Genomic DNA, 22,278 nt, shown 5'->3' on the forward strand with positions numbered 1-22,278 from the left:
CTAGACTCTCCTCAAAACATTTCCACGCACTTTAAACTTTATCCTTAAAATGAAGTTAATGACAATACCTGCCTCCCCCAGTCGTGAGGCTAAAGTGATGCTTGTAACACACTCTGCAAACTTTAAGGCTCTCAATAAATGCTTCGGTGGTTTTTCGTGATGATTATTATTCGGACGTCAACCTCCGGCTTTAATAAAACATCCAGCTAAGGACGTTTGTTCTCTACCCTTCCAAATCCCTAAAGTACAGGAAGGGCTTTGGTGACCTTGAATTTTAGGGTGACCACAAGAAAACAGGAAAGGCAGGTTGGGTTAAAGTTAGAAGAATCCCAACGGAGCTGAGCTCTTCAAAGTTTTCATTGAAAAAAACAATTCTATTATGTCAACCCAAGTCGCTTCTCATACAAGAACTGTTATTTGCATCGAACCAGTAATGATCAGATTCAACAAAGGCACTCAGCAGACTGCACACGGTTTGGGAGATGCCCAGCAGAAGGATCGACTAATCTTGATACTAAACATGACGTATCAATTTTGGTCTTCTAGAGCCATTTTCTGCCAAGAAAGGATATTAAAGAAACACGTTAAGTGCACAAAGTGCATAGAATCATTCGTTGAGAATTGGAAGAGACCTTGGAAGTCTTCGTGGTCAACCTCTCCTTTAAAACGTTTCGATGACTTGTTCAGAATCACAAAGGCTACAGGAGTCTTGAGCTGCTTTTGAACCTATGACTTCATGATTCCAAATCCAGGGCTCTCTCTACATAATACTGCCTCCCTGTTTTGTTTAGTGACTGTGAATGCTTTTTATATCCAAATGATGAATGCCTCACAGAGATCAAGTAAAATTATGGTCAGATCCACCATGGTGGAAAGAGTTTGAGCACAAATCTAGTGATGGGCACTATGTCTGTCACTCAAGGACCCAACTAACAATCACCCCTGGCTGCAGGATCATTTCTCCTTCTTATATTAATCTAAGAAAGGGGCAGCTAGGTGGATAGAGACTTAAGATGGGAGGTCCTGGTTTCAAATCTGGCTTCAGACACTTCCTAGCTGTGTGACCATGGGCAAGTCACTTAACCCCAATTATCTAGTCCTTACTTCTCTTCTGCCTTGGAACCAATGCTTAATATTGAATCTAAGGTAGAAAATAAGGGTTAAAAAATCTGAGAAGTAAGTCTAGCTGAATTGGAAATGTATTAGACTAGAATCTCATTGGTTGTATATTCTAATCCTGACCCCTTCAAGTCCTGGTGTAATAATGAATATAGTGGGTCTACCTTCTGACACTGATCCTAGGTTAATTATCAGACTCATCACTTCAAAACAAATGGAAAGCCAACCCACCAAGTTTTAGCATACTAAACAATAAACCATGAGAACCAAATGGGAAAAAATGTTTACCTTCTTTTGCTTTCTTGTGTTCAAGTCTTTCCTTCTGTAAAGATTTTTCTAGTCTTGACCTATGTTCATATACAACTGAAAAAGACAAAAAAAAAAGATGAGCTCATAAGAATAGTCCTATTTTTCAACAAATTCAGCATAATTTCCAGAAACAGGGAAGGCCTGGGAGAGGGAACAGAAACTTTCACATATTACAAAAAGGATTCCTACCATAAACAACTTATTGGTCTTCAGCTGGGTAAAGAACTGGCACCCGGTAAGTTTTCTATTTGCTATGCTCCTTCACAATGATGGCTATTCTGAGGTGCCTGGAACCAGAGGGTCTCTGTTCAAATCTGGCTCTTCTGCTTCCTTCCCATTTGACCTTGGTCAAACCACTGGGCTCCTCATATGAAAAATGATGGAGCTAGACTGGTTCATGTCTTTAGACCCATCCCATTCCAGGACAGGAACATTGGAGACAGGAGAAAACGGGAGCCAGATATATGGGTTCACAAGGTAAAAGGGACAGATTGACATTCTATAAATCTATAAATTGTATTTATTCTACTTAACTAATTTCTGCAGAACTTCAAGAACAAGAGTTGTGTGACTATGAATCTAATGAATAAGCCACTGGGGAAATACTGGTGAATTTGGAAGAGTAAGTGATTTGTTAGAATAATGAACAAATAGACAAAAGGGGGGAACCGCAATAGTTGGAGCAGTTATGGGCAGATAGGCACATTGGTGTACTGTTTGTGGATGGAATTGTGGATTTCAATCACTGTGGAAAAGTTTGAAACTTCCAAAAAGGTCACTAAACTATATCTGTGCATTTATCTATCTAACCATCCGTCTCACTCTCTCTCTCTCTCTCTCTCTCTCTCTCTCTCTCTCTCTCTCTCTCTCTCTCTCTCTCTCTCTTAATCTATCTATCCATCATCCATCCATCTATCATCCATCTGTCTATCTATCTGTCTATCCATATGTTAGATTTAAATTAGTTTTTAGCATTAAATATTTGTAGATAAGAGCCATAAACTGTGATAATTAAAATGTTTGGGAGCAAGGGAAATATATAACAATTATGACCGCTGAAATATGTTTTCTACTGTGTCTTGGTTTTATATAAATATAAGATGGTCGCCAGGGAATATATTCCCAATTTATGAATATGCCCAAGCCAACTGGATTTTATAGAGAAATTTAATTTATAATACACTGATTAATCAATAGAAAAAGAGAAAAAGTAAGAAAGGAATAAGAATGAAGGGTCTCAAGCCAATAAGGCCTAGACCTCAGTCCTAAGAGATAAATCAGTCAGTTGGTTTTATCACTCACCCAAGATCTCTCTAGGTAAGGCTTCTCATGCCAACCTCAGGCTCCACCTTCAAGAGAGCCTCCTTTCAAGAAATGTTTCCAGAGAATTCTCCTCCTGACTCCTCCTGAGTTCACCTTCCACAGCCTCCTTCAAGACCTCTCCAAGACTCTCCCTCCAGGACCTCTCTCCTCTCAGACCTCCTTCAGAGTATCAACCTCCTCAGTCCTCAGACCCAGCTATCTTTAAGCAAACAATCTAAGTTCCCTCCCCTCAGTTCTCACATCTACCAATCACTGTCGATGTCTCCCCTATGCCAATGGTGGCTCTAGTTTAACCCAGGACCGCCCAGAGGTCTGTGGCTTTGCACATGTCTGCTGAAGGTCATATTCTCAAATAATTAAATCTTGATCTTTGCTGCAGCCCTTCCTAAATCCTGTTACTCTGAGTAGGGTGGAGATTGTAGTTTCCAAGACTTGGTTCTGTCATTCCAAGTATCTCTATTGTATCAATTCTAAAATCAATCATGACTCAAAGAACTTCCTGTTCTATGCTTAAGCATAGGTCAAAGCCCTTTCCATTGTTTAGCAAAAGGTTTCTGTCCTAAAGTAGTCTTAAGTAGGGAGAAGGATCCTCCCATGCCAAGGAGTTTCATATTCCAATAGAGTTCTTACTATTAGTAGGAAATTTTTTCAAGTATGAAATTTCCCAATGGGGAAATTTCCAACATTCATAAGTCTAAGAAATTTTAAGGTTTACACATATGTTCATCTATCAATCCATTATCCATCTATCACCCATCTATCCATCGATCTATCTATCCATCATTCATCCATCTATCATCCGTCTGTCTGTCTGTCTATCATCCATCCATCTATCATCCATCCATCTATCTATCTATCCTTAGATCCAGCAAAACTACTATTAGCCATAAATGCCCAAAGAGGTTACTAACATAGGGAAAATACCCTGATATATATCATATATAGTGGTGTTAGTCATTATAACATTCCCTCCAAAAAAAGTATGTGTAAACAAACAGGTGTTCGTCCATTGGAGAACAGTTGGAAAAAACTGCGATACAGAGATATAGTGTAATATGGTTATACTGTGTTGCTCTTCAGCCATTCTGTCATGTCTGACTCCTCATCACTTTATTTGGAATTTTCCTGGCAGAGATTACTGGAGTGGTTTGCCATTCCTTCTCCAGCTCCTTTTATAGATGAGGAAACTGAGGCAAATAGGGTTAAGTGACTAGTCTAAAGTCATACCACTAGTTCGTGTCTGAGGACAGATTTGAACTCATGAAGAAGAGTTTTCCTAACTCCAGCTTTGGTACTATATGCATTATGATACTAACTGCTCATGGTTATACTGTAGGAAATCATGATAAACTCAAAAACATGGAAAGACTTAAATGAAGTAATGCAAATGGGAATGAGAAGAACCAGGAGAGAAATTTACACAATGAACACAACAATATTATGAGGGAAACCATTTTGAAAGACCACAAAACGGTGATCAAATCAGGTGATAACTATGACTCCAAAAGACTAATAAAGTCTACCTCCCCGCTTTTGGTAGAAAAGTGACAGACGCCATCGATGAGGGGATGATAACATATTTGCCATAAGAAAGCCCCAAAACCTGTTTAATGTCTAGAACACAAACACAGACACAAACCGGTTTTGATTCATTACCTGTTAAATGTCAAATAAATATATATTTCTTAAAAACAAATGACAAGTTACCCAAGTCTGACTTTCTTGTTCTCTGATTTATGTTTGTTGATTATAAATTTCATTTAAAGAATAAAATGTTTTAAAAAGCAAATCGTCATGGCTTCAAACAAGCGATTTGTGCTGAGATGTTCAGGACTGATGAGAAAAGAGAGAGCAGGCTAGAAGAAATCTGGGATAATCATAGATAATTCAGCTATCATTTTGATATCGCAGTAGGGCACAGGAAAACCAATAAAAACCATGATGCACTCTACTCGAGTAGGGGAGGCTCCACCAGCCTTATTATCATTTTGGTTCATGCAACACACACTTGAGTTTTATGTCCCAAATTAAGTGCAGATTCAGAGAGCCTGAAATAGCTGAATACAGCTCAGGTCACTGTGCTGTGCCAATACCATTCACCTACTTTGAAAAAGATATATTTTTAACAGAACTAAATGTGAATCAAATGACGTTATCCCTGGCCTGATACTGGACACATCTTTTTTTCTTTCTTTCTTAAAACCCTTACCTTCCATCTTGGAATTAATACTGTGTACTAGATCTAAGGCAGAAGAGTGGTAAGGGCTAGATAACAGAGGTTAAGTGACTTGCCTAGGGTCACACAGCTAGGAAGTGTCTGAAGTTAGATCTGAGCCCAGCACTGGACACATCATTTTCCTGTTACTCTGTCTTGCCAGAAGTAGAGCACAGGGGTGACCTGGGTTGGATTTACAAGATAATGACTACCTCAAGTGGTGGAAGCAATATTTTTACATACTCTAGCCTTTCCTTCTGGAGGAATATTCTTTGAAGAGACCTGGAAGAAAGCACTGGGAAGTTGCTGAAAGAAAGCAACCCAGTTCTGGCAGCAGCTAAGTCAAGGTGTGTGGTTGGCACATCAATCAGGATGGAAGGAATGGAATGAAATGGAAAGGAAGAGAAAGGAAGGGGGAAGGGAGAAGGGAAAAGGAAGGCAAAAAGACTACCTGATCCTAGAAATTACAAATTTGTAGAGTGTCTGGTAAAACTCTATAAAAGAACAACATAAAATCTATCTGTCAAGCATGAGCAGCTAGGTGCTACAGTAGATAGAACAGCTGGCCTGGAGTCAGAAAGACCTGAATTCAAATCTAACCCCAGACACTTAACTAGCTGTCTGACCAAGGAAAGTCACTTCATCTTTTTTTTTTTTACCCTCAGTTTCCTCAACTCTAAAATGAGGGGAGGATAATAAGAGCACCTATCTTCTCTTGTATCTTAAGGATCAAATGAGATAATATTTTGGGAGGTATTTTGCAGATAGTAGGTGCCTAATACGTGCATATTCCTTTTCCCTTCTCCTACTGAGCAAAACTAGGCAGCCTGGCTAGAGCAAGGACAAATCTTATCAGAGTAATCAAAGCTAATATATCTGAGAGGAAGAAACACCTAAAAACACCTAAAAAAAATCTACCTAAAGCAAGATTTTTTAGATCACTCCAATCTGGCACACTCAAAGGTACTAGATAATTGTAAAGACATGTTCTGCCCAAGTGGTCAACGCCACCCTCTCTCCCCTCCCCCTCACTGGTGGCACAGTGGATAAAGTGGAGTTAGGAAGACCTGATATCAAATCTAGCCTCATCCCCTTAGTAAGCCCTGTGACCCTGGGCAAGCCATTTAGCTGCTCTCTGCCTCAGTTTCCTCAACTTTAAAAATGGAATCATAATAGCACCTACCTTCTCCAGCTGTTGTGAGGACCAAATGAGATAATATTTGTACAGTGCTTAGCACAGTGCCTGGCACAGTTGTTTAATAAATGCCTCCTGTATGCTTCCCTTTCCTTTTATCCCTCTCCCAAGGCTAAGTACCCTTCTGCCTACCCCAAAATGGACTTACTATATTAGATTCTTTTCCACCTATCTAGAAGGTTAGAGGCAAATACAACAGAAAAACTAAAGGACATGATAAATAGGAATATAATTGTACAGCTATTTTCTATTTTGTATTTATCACTTCTTGACATTGATGTCACTGAGCTTATTTCTGATGGCTTTTCCAATTTATTCATGTCCTTTTGAATCCTAAGCCTGAATTTTTCCCTACTGTCAAAGCAGAGCTCCATTATTCAGAGAATTTGTGCAAACAACCCATTCTGGGAATGACTTTTATGGCACATGAATTGTGTGCTTGTTTGAAAAATACTCCCAGGGCAGCGATAGTAACTGACACCCATATTCAATACATTATCTCAGTTGAAACTCACAATAACTATATGAGATGGGTATTCCAGCTCTTCTTGTGCCCATTTTGCAGATGAGAAAGCTGAGGCTTGGAGAGCTTAAGGGACCCAACTGCAGTCCCACATTAATAAGTGTCAGAGATGGAGTCTGTTCTGTGGTCCTGGATTCTCTCCATGAACCCAACACCATCTAATTAGGCTCTCCAAGGTGTCTCCAAGCAGCAGTGTGCTGGACAGAGGCACTTCCTAGCACACACCTCATTGATGGAGTTCTTAGCCCCTTGCCAGACCACAAGAGCCACTCCTGGGCTGGACTGTTTGCATAAATCCCCTGAAGAAGGAAATTCTCCAGACTCTTACAGAGACTGGTCCAACCGTGAGACAACACTGAAACTCCAAAGTGCCCTAGAAAATGGAGATATTATACAGCCTGAAACCTCAGTGACATCAACAAAAAAAGGACAAGAAATGACAGAACAGAGGATGAGTTCTCTGGGCATAAATTCCTCTTAAATAATAGTAGCTAACATTTCCATATTACTTGCGATGTGCCAGGTTCTTTAGTAACATTATCCTTTTTGATAGTTGGGGAAGGAGAGAGAGAGAGAGAGAGAGAGAGAGAGAGAGAGAGAGAGAGAGAGAGAGAGAGAGAGAGAGAGAGAGAGAGAGAGAGAGAGAGGCTAAGTGTCTTGCCCAGGATTACACAGCTTCTAAGGGGTCGAGACCAGAGGATACCAAGTCTTCCTGATTCCAGGTCCTGCTCTCTACCCACTGTGCCAGCTAGCTGGAGGTAGGGCATAGAGTGAAGTGGGGCATTGGCCACTTGGTCAGAACATGTGTGTTATTATTTTCATTTCACAGATGAGGAAACTGAGGCAAACAAGAGTTAAGGGACCTCATTTGGGGTCACACATCTAGTAAGCATCTGAGGTTATATTTGAACTCAGGTCTTCCTGACTCTAGACTTGGTGCTATCTACTACACCATGTAGCTGCCCCAATTCACGATGCCTCTTCCTCTTCTACAGAGGAGTTGTATGCCACTCTGCATCTCAGATTAGAAGAGAGAAGGTTTAAATCATCAATTTGACAAGCACTTAAAGCACCTACTGTGTGTAAGTCACCATTGCTACAAAGAGGAAATCCAAACACTGGCTGTTCTCAATAAGTTTATTCTCTATTGGAGTGGGAGAAGTGGAAATAACACCTCAACAGAGAAAGAAATGCAACCTAAATATGAAAGGACTACTTTTCCTTACTGAGTCTAAGCTTACCTTTGAAATGAGGGCCTTGGGAGCAGCTAGGTGACTCGGTAGACTGAGAGCCAGGCTTAGCAACAGAAGGACCTGGGTTCAAATCTAACATCAATCATTTGATCCCCATCGCCTAGCCCTTTGTGCTCTTCTGCTTTGAAATTGATTCTAAAATGGAAAGTAAGGGCTTAAAAAAGGAGGGTCTTGCACTAGCTGTCCTCCAGTGGCCCTTCTAGTTCTACTTAATATTCCTGTGCTAGATATGAAGTGATTTCTGGGAGAGCCTGGCAGCTGGGGGCATCAGGAAAGGCCTCCTGTAGGAAGCAGCTTGAGCGGAGGCTTGAAGGGGAAAACTTTCCCACAAACAAGTAGATTCGGGAAGTTCTTTTCCAGGAGCCTTGGAAAACCTACCAGCTTTCTTTCCATCTGTCTGCAGCGGGTTAAGTGCAATCCCACCTGATGCCAGGGCAATGATCCAGACAACCTCTCCTGATCCTAGCCAAATCCAATGATTACAGTGCAACCACCAAGATTAAGTAAACCCTTGATAAGTACACCGAGAGCAAAGCTTCTGCAGCCCTCTCTGGGCTAGGTCACAGATTCTTTTTCCTGGTTTTGAAAACTCCCAAAATGGAATTCTATTTAAAAGAGTCACAAGAGTAAATAAATGATTGTCCTCATTTTCCAGACGGACGCTAAAGCTATTTTTTCATAAAACTTGAGCAAGGGGGCAGCACGACAGATCAAAAATGCAGCCGCTTTGCATCCGTGTTTTCCATCTGCTCTTCTAGAACTGCTCCATGGCCATTTCCAAAAGGCATGAAAACGAACCCCCAAAGAGCTTCCTTAATTCTAACGGAACTGGGCTTTTTAGTCAGTGATTTTTCTCCAGAGGCTTTACCGTTGCTGAGAATGAAGATGGATAGTCAATCCTTATCATCTCTCTCTACTTTTCTATTTATATTTGAAAGTCAAAGGCATCTGCCAAGATGCTACAAGAGCCCCTGTACGAAAAAAGCAGTCCCGAAGGACTATTCTCCAATCACCAAAAAAGCTTCCCAGGAAATGAGGGCGGGGATGATTAGGGTTCAATCCTGGACCCCCGAGATTTGGAACGCAGAGCCACACTCCAATAGGTGCTCTGCTCGCATCTTAGGAAATCAGGCTCACAGATGAAAGCTGTATTGCTCACCTCCTCCCCTGCTTACTGATGAAAAGTAGATGAATATTTTCCATGCACTCAGGAATGGAAGCAAGCTTCTGCTTTTCTAAGTACTTGGGGGTTTAAAAAAATGCACCAGCTTCTTAAAGCAATATTTTTTCATTTATCTCTTTGACTCACATCATCAAATCTCAAGAGATCAATTAAATGCACCGTACTTACTGGATCAGCAAAACATAGATCAGTTTTGAAAACAAAAAGCAGCCTAGCCCATCAATACTGCCCGGGGAGGTAGAGTTCAAAGACTGCATTTAGTCTGAAGCTCTCTAAACATTAGACACAGAAATTTTCTTAGAGAATTAAAAAAAACTGTTACAAGAGAACCCTGGTTCTTTCATCTACAGCAATAGCTTCCTATCAATTTCCCATAGGAGTTTGTTTCCTCTGGTTGGTATAGTTTTGCCTACAAGATCATTTAAAATACATATATTTGCAGCAGAATTTGGGACTTTACATGAAACAAACTTCAGCGCTATATGCAAAAAGAATGATCTCTGTAAATACATGCATTTTTTCTGCATGTGTCAAAATATTAATCAGATTTATTAACAGTATTACTTCAAAGAATCTGTGAGCTCGTGTATGTAGGTAATCCTTCCACTAGTATTGATATCAGCCCATCCATACCTTCTCACTCTATATCCAGATTTCCCCATAAATCTTCCCTAAAAGGCACTAGAGGCCTTCCTATATGATTGATCTTTTGTGGACATGATGGATTGCTGGGTCTATTCGTCTAGTACTGCCTGGATCTTAACCTTTCTGATCATGTATTTCCTTGGTATCACATAACAAACTTTCCAAGCTTAGGTTATGTTGAGAAACACAGTATCAACCACTTGTGCCCACCATGGAATCATTCCATCACCTCCTTAGTGTAAAAATGGAGATTTAAACCCCAAACTTCAATTCCCAGAAGTCCTTGGTAGTTCCCAGAATTCCCTATAATATCACCTGAATTCCCACCTGGGCCGAGAACAAAAATTGTATTTAAACTGACTGTACTGCCTACTTGGTCTCTCTGCTTCCACTTCTAGACATACGCATCTCTTGACACACAGGCAAGATGTGAGTGGCTGTGAATGGACTCTGTGCCCTAAGCACGTGCTTTCTTATTTTGTATTTTCTTTAATTCTTAATTCTAATAATCTTTAATAAACTTCTAAAAATATAACTCTTTTAGTAGAAAAACTAAATTTAAATGTTACAGTTGTTACCTCCAACTTTGATTTCTTGGGAGCTGTAGTGTTTCAAGATGCCCAACCATGTAGAATCACTAGAGGAGCCTCTGTTTAATGCTAGAGAGACAAAGATGATCTCAAAACCCCAAAGGCCATCAATCATTCAATAAACAAACATCTCTCATCATGGGTCAGGGCACAAACTCTGCTAAGTGCGAGAGAGAGAAAGAGAGGTCCAAATCCCCACCCTCAAGGAGCTTATGCTTGAAGACAGGACAAGAGGACAGCCATGACCACCAATTGGAACTTTGTCCTTTTCATAAAGTCTGTCGAGGAAGGATCAGCTACTACATTCAGAGGAAACTTGATGAGGTTTACCCCAAAGGATTCCCTCGACCATTACTCTCTCCCTCCCTTGATGAGAAGGGATGCAGGGAGTCTTAAATACCCTCCTTCGTAGTGGACCACACACCTTTACAGTCAACACAACAGCCTAATAGGTACAGGATTCCATTTTATTGGTTTGTAATGACAACAAAAGCATGTGACTTGGTAAAAACAAAGTCCAGTCTGAAAGGCTCTCCTCCAACAAGGAGTCTCTCATGCATGTTAAGATCAGATACTAATCCTTGATAAAAGAAACCATAGAGATAGCACCATTCAACAACGCCTGGGTTGTGGGTGTCAAACAATGCATACAGTGGGAAGATTATGTTTTCCAATGGCTTGTACATCACTGCAGTTGAGATAGCTTGCACAGTAAATTTAATTCATCACTAATATTATGAAATATTCTTAAACACGGGACTTATTTATAATAGTATATCTCCTATGGTTTTGACACTGGAGTAAGGGGTTGGTCAGTGAAGAAACTTGATAAAAATACTGAGGCAAGTCAGAAAGGAGAAGAGAGTTATGTCAGCCAAGGTGTCCATCCGTTTATTTGTTCTTCTCATCTGCTGTATTTTTAGGTTTTAGTAATAGCCGTGTGCGTGTACGTGTACATACGTGTGTGTGTGTGTTGATAATGCTAAAGGCTCATACTGGTTTTATTGTATTGCTTTGGAAAAAAAGGTAGAAAAGAATAGAGGCAAGACACATGGGCACTCTTGCACCAAGACCTAAGATGACTGACTGCTGGCATTGTTGCAGGAAGGAACTGCAGAGAGGTTTTTGCCATTCCCCTTCCTTCCCTCTTCTCTACCTTCCTACCTCCAAAGGTACTCTAGAAGACAGTACTCCATTGTTTGAGAGCACATATGCTCTGCCCAGATACAAAACCATTCAAACCAAAGAGTGTAAGAAGAAGCCAATTGGGTACAGTCAACATTCAATTATTCATGGATGCATCATCACTGCCGCTTCTGCTTTTTCCCACCCTCACAAAGTGAGTGTTGCCCAAGCCTCAATCCAGAGCCTTCTGTTTCCTTTCTCTGCTTTCTGCCCTCAATGAGATCATCACTTCTCATGATTCACTGCAGCTCTATCCAAGCCCTTCTATCCATGCACACAGCTAACACTTGATTAGTTCAGGTCCTCAATCACCTCTTATCTAGATTACTGACTCCTCATTGGAGTCTCTCCCCACTACAGACCCTAATTACAGGCAGATGTGATCACATGACTCCTCTGTTCTGTTGGCTCCCTATAGTTCTAGGATAAAATATAAGGTATCCCCAAAGTCTTTTTTTTTTTAACCTTCACTTTCTGTCTTAGAATGAATACCATGTATTGGTTCCAAAGCAGAAGAGTGGGAAGGGTGAGGCAATGGGGGTTAAGTGACTTGTCCAGGGTCACACAGCTAGGAAGTATCTGAGGTTCTGTCTCTAGGTCTGGCTCTTAATCTACTGAGTCACCTAGGTGTCCCCTTTCCCAAAAGTCTTAATGCAGATTTAAATTATTTATTCTTAGTAAAAAACTGCTCTGAAACTTTTGGGACATCCTACATAAATTCCTTTGTTTAGCTTTAAACACTCTATAAAATATATGGGCCAGTTTTGGGAAGAGGAAACCAAAGTTATATATAACTATATGAAAAAATGCTCTAAATCATCATTGATTAGAGAAACTCCAAACAAAACAATTCTGAGATATTATCTCCTACCTATTGGATTGCCTAAAATGATGAATGGGAAAAATGTTGGATGGGATGTTGAAAAATAAGGCCACTAATACTTTATTGGTGAAACTGAACTTCAACAATTCTGAAGAGCAATTTAGAATGATGCTCGAAACAGTGCCTACCTTTTGACCCAGTAATATCGTTATTGGGTTTTCTTCCTAAGGTGATAAAGGAAAAAGGAAAAGAAACTATATGTTCTAAAATATTTCAAGCAGCTCTTTTTGTGATGGCAAAGAACTGGAGACTGAATGGATGTCCATAATTTGGGAATGGCTGCACAAGTGGTGGTGGAAGACTACTGTGATGACAATCAAGATCATCAAAAAAAATTGGAAAGACTTAAATGAAAAGACTTAAATGAAGGGAACAGAACTGGGAGAACGTCGTATACAGTAACCGCAATAAGGTATGATGATCGACTTAACTATTATCAAATATCAAAAAGTGAATGACACAAGTGTTATCAAAAGGCAAGCTCCAGGACATGAAACGCATGACCAAAAAAAGACTCTCCATTGCCACAGAAGGAATAGACCACATTAGAGTACAGGTTGAAACCAGCCAGTCTTCCTTTATTTCCTCCAAGAATTTTTCCCTAGTGTAAGCAATATATGTCTTGTTTCACAACATGATGAACAGGGAAATATGGATTATATGATAATATACAATCTCTATCCTATCATGTGCCTTCTGGGGAGAGGAGAGGCATGAGAGGGATGCAAAAAAAAAAAGAATGAGACAAGATTTTTGGACAAAAGCTTAATGTGAGATTGCTTCTCTTGGATAATCAGATTTATTATAATTTATTACGTATTTATAACAAATCATAGGCATTTCATTATTGTTATATTACATATAATATATTAAAAAAGAAACTCAAAAAAACTCAACAACAAAAACTTATTCAACTGGTCCCAATCTATTTTTGCAGCCTCGTTTGGTATCTCTTTCCCTTGACCCCGACCCTTTGAATCAGCCTGTGTTTTTTCACTGCCAAGGATTCTCTGACATCCTTGCCGCTGCACTCAGCCATTCCACACACCTGAAGCACACTTCCTCCTCACCCATACCCAGTAGAAGAATTCCTCTTATCCTTTAGGGTGCAGCTCCAGCACTATCTTCTGCATGAAACATCACCTGGCTTCTGCAACAGTTAGTGGTTGGCTTCCTTGCCAACTTTGTTGCCTTTGTTGCTTTGTAGAATATAGGTAAAAAGCTTTGCAATCTTAACAAGCTATATAAATGCTAGCTGTTATTATTGATTGTATGGGCAGCTAGGTGATGCAGTGGATAGAATGCTGGGCCTCTGGCACTTACTAGCTGTGTGACCCTGGTCAAATCTCTTAACCCTATTTGCCTCAGTTTCCTCATCTGTAAAATGACCTGGAAAAGGAAATGGCAAACCACTCCAGTATCTCTGCCAAGAAAACCCCAAATGGGGTCACAGAGTCAGACCCACCAACAATGATTATTGTTTATGTTGCTATTTATTCATTTGATGTCTCTGCAGGGTTTCTTTATGAACTTACTGCCATCTTTGTTACAATACACTCCATGAGAGTTCCGGTCAAGATGGCGACTTAGAGAGAGCTAAAGTTCAGATCTCCAGAAACCCCTTCCTTACCGATCTCAAACTGTATGCTCCTAGGACACCGAAATTCAAAACAAACAACAGGATAGATCCAGGGAACCCTCCTCATGGACCTGGATCAAAAGGTACAGTCCCCCAAAAGCTAGAACCCGAGATCACTCAGATCTAAGGGATAGGCAGAAGGAAGGTCCCAGGACCCATCCAGCCCAACCCAGAGCACTGAGTCTGAGGCAGCAGAGGGAACCTAAGAGCCAGCAAAAGGACCCCAGGGCCGGCTATTCTGAAGGCTGCATCCTGAAAACAACCTGATCCAGTTGAGGGGGCACCCAGACAGCAGGGAAACAGAGAGAGACAGAGGGGATCCTGTAGCCCCCTGGCTGGTTCCTTCCATCTGAGTCTCAGGGAAGGTTCCTACTTTAAGATACACCCAATCCAACCCAAGGGAAGTTAATCCTATCAGGAGCCCTCAGAGCTCCGGGAAACCATGGCCCCTCCCCCCTCAGAGGGCAGGCCTCTCTGGCCCACAAAGGCTCTGAGATACGTTGGGGCAGTGCAAAGCCAGGCTCAGAGAGTGGGAGTAAGGCAATGAAGAAGCATCAGGAGGGAACTGAGAGCAGTAACACCCACAAACAGACAATTTTCCTGGGGCTAAAGCCTCTGAACACCAGACAGAGATAAGAAAAGCTAGACCTCCCCACTCAGATAGAGATGGCAAACAGCACAGAAAAGCCTCAACACTCCAAGAAAAACAAGAAGAAGGGGACAACTTTGGACACATTTTATGGAGCAAAAATACAAAATACAGAGGAGACAGAAGAGGAAACACAAGCAAATGCTCCGAAACCTTCCAAAGGAAACGGACACTCTCCACAAACCCATGAAGAATTTGAATCCGAAATGATCAAAAAGATGGAAGTCTTCTGGAAGGAAAAGTGGGAAATAATGCAAAAGAAATTCACGCATCTACAAAACCAGTTTGACCAAACTGAAAAGGAAAACCTGGCTTTAAAAGTCAGAATCAGCCAACTGGAAGAAAATGAGCAAAAATTAATAAATCAAAGCCTAAAGACCAAGAAATTAGAAGAGAACATAAAATATCTCACTGACAAGGTCATAGACTTGGAAAATAGAGGGAGAAGAGACAATTTAAGAATAATTGGACTACCAGAAAAGCCAGAAATAAACAGCAAACTCGACATCGTAATACAAGAGATAATCAAAGAAAATTGCCTAGAGATTCTAGAACAAGGGGGCAATACAGCCACTGAAAGAGCTCAGAGAACACCCTCTACACTAAATCCCCAAAAGACAACTCCCAGGAACGTAATTGCCAAATTTCAAAGCTTTCAAGCAAAAGAAAAAATCCTACAAGAAGCCAGAAAAAGACAATTTAGATATAAAGGAATGCCAATCAGGGTCACACAAGACCTTGCAAGTTCCACTCTGAATGACCGTAAGGCATGGAACATGATTTTCAGAAAGGCAAGAGAGCTGGGCCTTCAACCAAGAATCAACTACCCATCAAAATTGACTATATACTTCCAAGGGAAAGTATGGGCATTCAACAAAATAGAAGATTTCCAAGTTTTTGCAAAGAAAAGACCAGAGCTCTGTGGAAAGTTCAATATCAATATCGAAAAACAAAGAGCATGGAATACCTGAAAAGGTAAATATGAAGGAAAGGGAAAAGGAGAAAAATGTTATATTTTTCTTTTATTCAAACTTTCTTCTATAAGGATTATATTTATATCAATCTATGTATATTAATATGTGGGGAAATGTAATGTGTAAATAGGGGGGGAAAAAAGACCAAATAGAATAATCTTTCTCACACAAAGATTCACATGGGAAGGGGAGGGGAAGAAAACTCCTATAAGAAGGAGAGGAAGAGAGTTTTTACTTAAACCTTACTCTCAGGGAAATCAACTCTGAGAGGGAAGAACATCCAGATCCATTGGGATCTTGAATTCTATCTTACCCAACAAGGGTAGGGAGAAGGGAAAACCAAGGGGGTAGAGGGGGAGGGAACATAAAAAAGGGAAGGAAGAAGAGGGGGTTGAGGGAGGGAACAAGAAGGGAGGGGCTAGAAAGGGAAATATATCAAGGGAGGGGATAAGGGGGACTGATTTAAAATAAATCACTGGATTAAAAAGTTAGAGGTGAAGAAGAGGGAAGGATATCAAAATGCCAGGGAGTCCACAAGTGACAATCATAACATTGAACGTGAATGAGATGAACTCACCCATAAAACATAGACGAATAGCAGAATGGATTAGAATCCAAAACCCTACCATATGTTGTCTTCAAGAAACACACATGAGGTGGGAAGATACCCACAAGGTCAGAATTAAAGGATGGAGTAAGACCTTCTGGGCCTCAACTGACAGAAAGAAGGCAGGAGTTGCAATCATGATATCTGATAAAGCCAAAGCAAAAACAGACCTGATCAAAAGGGATAGGGAAGGTAATTACATTCTGTTAAAAGGGACTTTAGATAATGAGGAAATATCACTAATCAACATATATGCACCAAATAATATAGCACTCAAATTTCTAATGGAGAAACTAGGAGAATTGAAGGAAGAAATAGACAGTAAAACCATATTAGTGGGAGACTTGAACCAACCATTATCAAATTTAGATAAATCAAATAAAAAAATAAATAAGAAAGAGGTAAAAGAAGTGAATTAAATCTTAGAAAAATTAGAATTAATAGACATATGGAGAAAAATAAATAGGAACAAAAAGGAATACACCTTCTTCTCAGCACCACATAGCAGATTCACAAAGATTGACCATACACTAGGTCACAGAAACATGGCATACAAATGCAGAAAAGCAGAAATAATAAATGTAGCCTTTTCAGATCACAAGGCAATAAAAATAATGATCAGTAATGGTACGTGAAAAACCAAATCAAAAACTAATTGGAAATTAAAGAATACGTTACTCCAAAATCATTTAGTTAGAGAAGAAATCATAGAAACAATTAATAATTTCATTGAGGAAAATGACAATGGCGAGACATCCTTTCAAACCTTTTGGGATGCAGCCAAAGCGGTAATCAGAGATAAATTCATATCCTGAGTGCATATATTAACAAACTAGAGAGAGCAGAGATCAATCAATTGGAAATGCAAATAAAAACACTCGAAAGCAATCAAATTAAAAAGCCCCAGCAGAAAACCAAACTAGAAATCCTAAAAATTAAGGGAGAAATAAATAAAATTGAAAGTGATAGAACTATTGATTTAATAAATAAGACAAGAAGCTGGTACTTTGAAAAAAAACAAACAAAATAGACAAAGTACTGGTCAATCTAATTTAAAAAAAGGAAAGAAGAAAAGCAAATTAACAGCATAAAAGATGAAAAGGGGGACATCACCTCTGATGAAGAGGAAATTAAGGAAATCATTAAAAATTACTTTGCCCAATTATATGGCAATAAATACACCAATTTAGGTGATATGGATGAATATATACAAAAGTACAAACTGCCTAGACTAACAGAAGAAGAAATAGAATTCTTAAATAATCCAATATCAGAAAATGAAATCCAACAGGCCATCAAAGAAATCCCTAAGAAAAAATCCCCAGGGCCCCACAGATTCACAAGTGAATTCTATCAAACATTCAGAGAACAGTTAATCCCAATACTATACAAACTATTTGACATAATAAGCAAAGAGGGAGTTCTACCAAACTCCTTTTATGACACAAACATGGGTACTGATTCCAAAACCAGGCAGGTCAAGAACAGAGAAAGAAAATTATAGACCAATCTCCCTAATGAATATAGATGCAAAAATCTTAAATAGGATACTAACAAAAAGACTCCAGCAAGTGATCAGAAGGGTCATCCACTATGATCAAGTAGGATTTATACCAGGGATGCAGGGCTGGTTCAATATTAGGAAAACGATCCACATAACTGACCACATCAATAAGCAAACCTACAAGAACCACATGATTATCTCAATAGACGCAGAAAAAGCCTTTGATAAAATACAACATCCATTCCTATTAAAAACACTAGAAAGCATAGGAATAGAAGGGTCGTTCCTAAAAATAATAAACAGTATATATCTAAAACCATCAGTTAATATCATCTGCAATGGGGATAAACTAGATGCATTCCCAATAAGATCAGGAGTGAAACAAGGATGCCCATTATCACCTCTACTATTTGACATTGTACTAGAAACACTAGCAGTAGCAATTATAGAAGAAAAAGAAATTGAAGGCATCAAAATAGGCAAGGAGGAGACCAAGTTATCGCTCTTTGCAGAGGACATGATGGTCTACTTAAAGAATCCTAGAGATTCAACCAAAAAGCTAATTGAAATAATCAACAACTTTAGCAAAGTTGCAGGATTCAAAATAAACCCGCGTAAGTCATCAGCATTTCTATATATCTCCAACACAGCTCAGCAGCAAAAACTAGAAAAAGAAATCCCATTCAAAATCACCTTAGACAAAATAAAATACCTAGGAATCTATCTCCCGAGACAAATACAGGAACTATATGAACACAACTACAAAACACTCTCCACACAACTAAAACTAGACTTGAGCAATTGGAAAAACATTAACTGCTCATGGATAGGACGAGCCAATATAATAAAAATGAACATCCTACCCAAACTTCTTTATCTATTTAGTGCCATACCCATTGAACTCCCAAAATATTTCTTTGCTGATTTAGAAAAAACCATAACAATATTCATTGGAATAACAAAAGATCAAGGATATCCAGGGAAATAATGAAAAAAAAACACAAATGATGGGGGCCTTGCAGTCCCAGACCTCAAACTATATTACAATGCAGCAGTCATCAAAACAATTTGGTACTGGCTAAGAGACAGAAAGGAAGATCAGTGGAATAGACTGGGGGAAAGTGACCTCAGCAAGACAGTATATGATAAACCCAAAGATCCCAGCTTTTGGGACAAAAATCCACTATTCGATAAAAACTGCTGGGAAAATTGGAAGACAGCGTGGGAGAGACTAGGAATTGATCAACTCACACCCTACACCAAGATAAATTCAAAATGGGTGAATGACTTAAACATAAAGAAGGAAACAATAAGTAAATTGGGTAAACACAGAATAGTATACACGTCAGACCTTTGGGAGGGAAAAGACTTTAAAACCAAGCAAGACATAGAAAGAATCACAAAATGTAAAATAAATAATTTCGACTACATCAAATTAAAAAGCTTTTGTACAAACAAAACCAATGTAACTAAAATCAGAAGGGAAACAACAAATTGTGGAAAAGTCTTCATAGAAACCTCTGACAAAGGTTTAATTACTCAAATTTATAAAGAGCTAAATCAATTGTACAAAAAATCAAGCCATTCTCCAATTGATAAATGGGCAAGGGAAATGGATAGGCAGTTCTCAGATAAAGAAATCAAAACTATTAACAAGCACATGAAGAAGTGTTCTACATCTCTTATAATCAGAGAGATGCAAATCAAAACAACTCTGAGGTATCACCTCACACCTAGCAGATTGGCTAACATGACAGCAGAGGAAAGCAGTGAATGCTGGAGGAGATGTGGCAAAATAGGGACATTAATGCATTGCTGGTGGAGTTGTGAACTGATCCAACCATTCTGGAGGGCAATTTGGAACTATGTCCAAAGGGTGACAAAAGAATATCTACCCTTTGATCCAGCCATAGCACTGCTGGGTCTGTACTCCAAAGAGATAATGGACACAAAGACTTGTACAAGAATATTCATAGCTGCGCTCTTTGTGGTGGCAAGAAATTGGAAAACGAGGGGATGCCCATCAATTGGGGAATGGCTGAGCAAATTGTGGTATATGTTGGTGATGGAATACTATTGTGCTAAAAGGAATAATAAAGTGGAGGAGTTCCATGGAGACTGGAACAACCTCCAGGAAGTGATGCAGAGCGAGAGGAGCAGAACCAGGAGAACATTGTACACAGAGACTAATACACTGTGGTATAATAGAACATAATGGACTTCTCCATTAGTAGCGGTGTAATGTCCCTGAACAATCTGCAGGGATCTAGGAGAAAAACACAATCCATAAGCAGAGGACAAACTGTGGGAGTGGAAACACCGAGGAAAAGCAACTGCCTGAATACAGCAGTTGAGGGGACATGACAGAGGAGAGACTCTAAACGAACACTCTAATGCAAATACTAACAACATGGCAATGAGTTCGAATCAAGAACACATGTGATACCCAGTGGAATCACTCGTCGGCTATGGGGGGTAGGGGGGAGGAAAAGAAAATGATCTTTGTCTTTAATGAATAATGCTTGGAAATGATAAAATAAAATATTATTAAAAACAAACAAACAATACACTCCATGAGAGAAGGGAGCTTTTCCCTCTTTGTACCTATATCCCCAGACACCTGGCCCACATTTCTAAAAGGCCTGTGGATTTAAATACTACTTAGACATGAACTTCGTCACTCTAAGCTGACACCTCAAGCTCTTTTTTCTCCAAGCTTCAGCCTCCGATGTCCATTTAGTGACTCAGAAATTGCAGCTCAAACTCAGATTCAAAATCTTACTACCCCAAAGTTCCTGACTTCTTTTTTCTGTTAATGTTGTCAGCATCCTCTCAGACCTTATTCTCAGTTCTATCTTTGACTTCCGGCTTTTCCGCATAGGTTTTTTGTCACTGATGCCATCTCCTTCATTCTCACTTGCATTCCCCAATCTATCACCTACAAGAACAATTGTATCTACCCGAGAAAGGCTGTTGTATCCATCCTCCTGACTTACGTACCATTCCTATCATTGTCAACCTCCTAACTGGTCTATTTCCCTTGGAAGCCATCTGTACATTACAAGTCACTGCAAATTGTTCATCCTGAAATACTGATTTCATTAGGTTCCTCACCACTCAAAAATGTTCAATAGCTCCCTACTGCCCAGGGAGAAAAGGCCAAATTCCTCAGCTGAACTTTCATGGTTTTCCAGCTTTCTAACTTGCCTCCACTGCTAACCCACAAAAGCCTCTGTTTTCTAACAGTCTGGTCAGGCTGAGCCTTTACTCATATTTTACATTCATTTGGAATTTACTACCCATCCCACCTCCTTTCCACATGGGAAAAATGGATAGATTATCTTCCTGACTTCCTCTTTCCTTAGGGAAGTTCTAACTTATTTCAGCCTCAGTTTCCTCATTTGAAAAAATAGGGATAATGTCATCTGCTTCAGATGTTTATGGATGCCTGATATACCATACTTATGTATGTATGAATATTTCATTTATTAAATGCCATTAGGTTGTGCTTTGCAAACCTAATGGCATTTAATAAATGAAATATTCCTCCCTCCGCCACAGAATATAAAGTTCCTACATTGAGCCATTTTTTTCAGTTATGTCTAATTCTGTGACCCCATGGGGCATTTTCTGGCAAAGAAATTGGAATAGTTTGTCTGCAGCTCATTTTACAGAGGAGGAAACTGAGGCACACAGGGTCAAGTGACCTATTCAGTGTCACACAGCTAGTAAATGGCTATGGTCAGATTTAAATTCATGAAAACGAGTCTTCCTGATTCCAAGCCTAGTGTTCTATCCACCATACCATCTAGGTGCCTGTGCACAGAGCCCATTTCATTTTCATTTTGTATCCCCAGCATTTGACACGGTGCTTGACACTCAGTATAATGGTACTTCAAGAAATCCTTGTTCACAGACTCCAGCTCCGCTTGAAGGCTCAGGTCAAGTCTATCTCCTCAGATGCTTTCTGCATTTGTACTCACTTCTTGCTCCCTCTAAACTCTTCTGAGTTCCCCCTTGTGCTATTCTGCCTTTTAGGGATCACATAGTTAGCCTGGACCAGGCTTCAAAAGCCATCCAGTCTGATCCCCTCATTTTCTATAGGAGGCAACTGAGGACCAGGAATCAAGTCATTTACTCAAGATCACTAAGTAGTAAGTGACAGAGATCAGATTTGAACCCATCACCCAGAGCAACAACTCATGCTCTTTCTGTTGTATCCCAGAGCAGCCTGCTGTCTTCTGCTTATGTCAAGGTTTCCTGTATGGCTAGGTGTGTGTGAGGGGTAAGCAAGGGTTATCTTGCCTAGTCAGACTAGCAGCATCTCAATCCTGGACTCTTATTTCCCAGAGGGAAGGACATGCCTATTAAGGCCATGCAGGGACTCATTCAGCCACCTTCTGCCTTTCCCCCATCCCTCCAGCTGCCTTTGATCACTTGTTTGCCAGTTACCAGATGGAGGCTAGTTACCTTTCAGATGAG

The 22,278-nt window shown here is 39.9% G+C and overlaps 1 protein-coding gene across 2 annotated transcripts in view; it reads right to left on the reverse strand.

The window, feature by feature from the left end:
• GOLIM4 (golgi integral membrane protein 4) overlaps nt 1-22,278 on the reverse strand; it is a 123,663-nt gene that overhangs the window by 41,484 nt on the left and 59,901 nt on the right. For both annotated transcript variants that reach the window (XM_007502252.3, XM_007502251.3), the window contains exon 2: nt 1,408-1,482. In XM_007502252.3, coding sequence (XP_007502314.1) covers nt 1,408-1,482 — 75 coding nt within the window. The remainder of the gene's footprint in view (nt 1-1,407; nt 1,483-22,278) is intronic.

This window comes from Monodelphis domestica, chromosome 8 (assembly GCF_027887165.1).
Source record: "Monodelphis domestica isolate mMonDom1 chromosome 8, mMonDom1.pri, whole genome shotgun sequence".
Lineage (NCBI taxonomy): Eukaryota > Metazoa > Chordata > Mammalia > Didelphimorphia > Didelphidae > Monodelphis > Monodelphis domestica.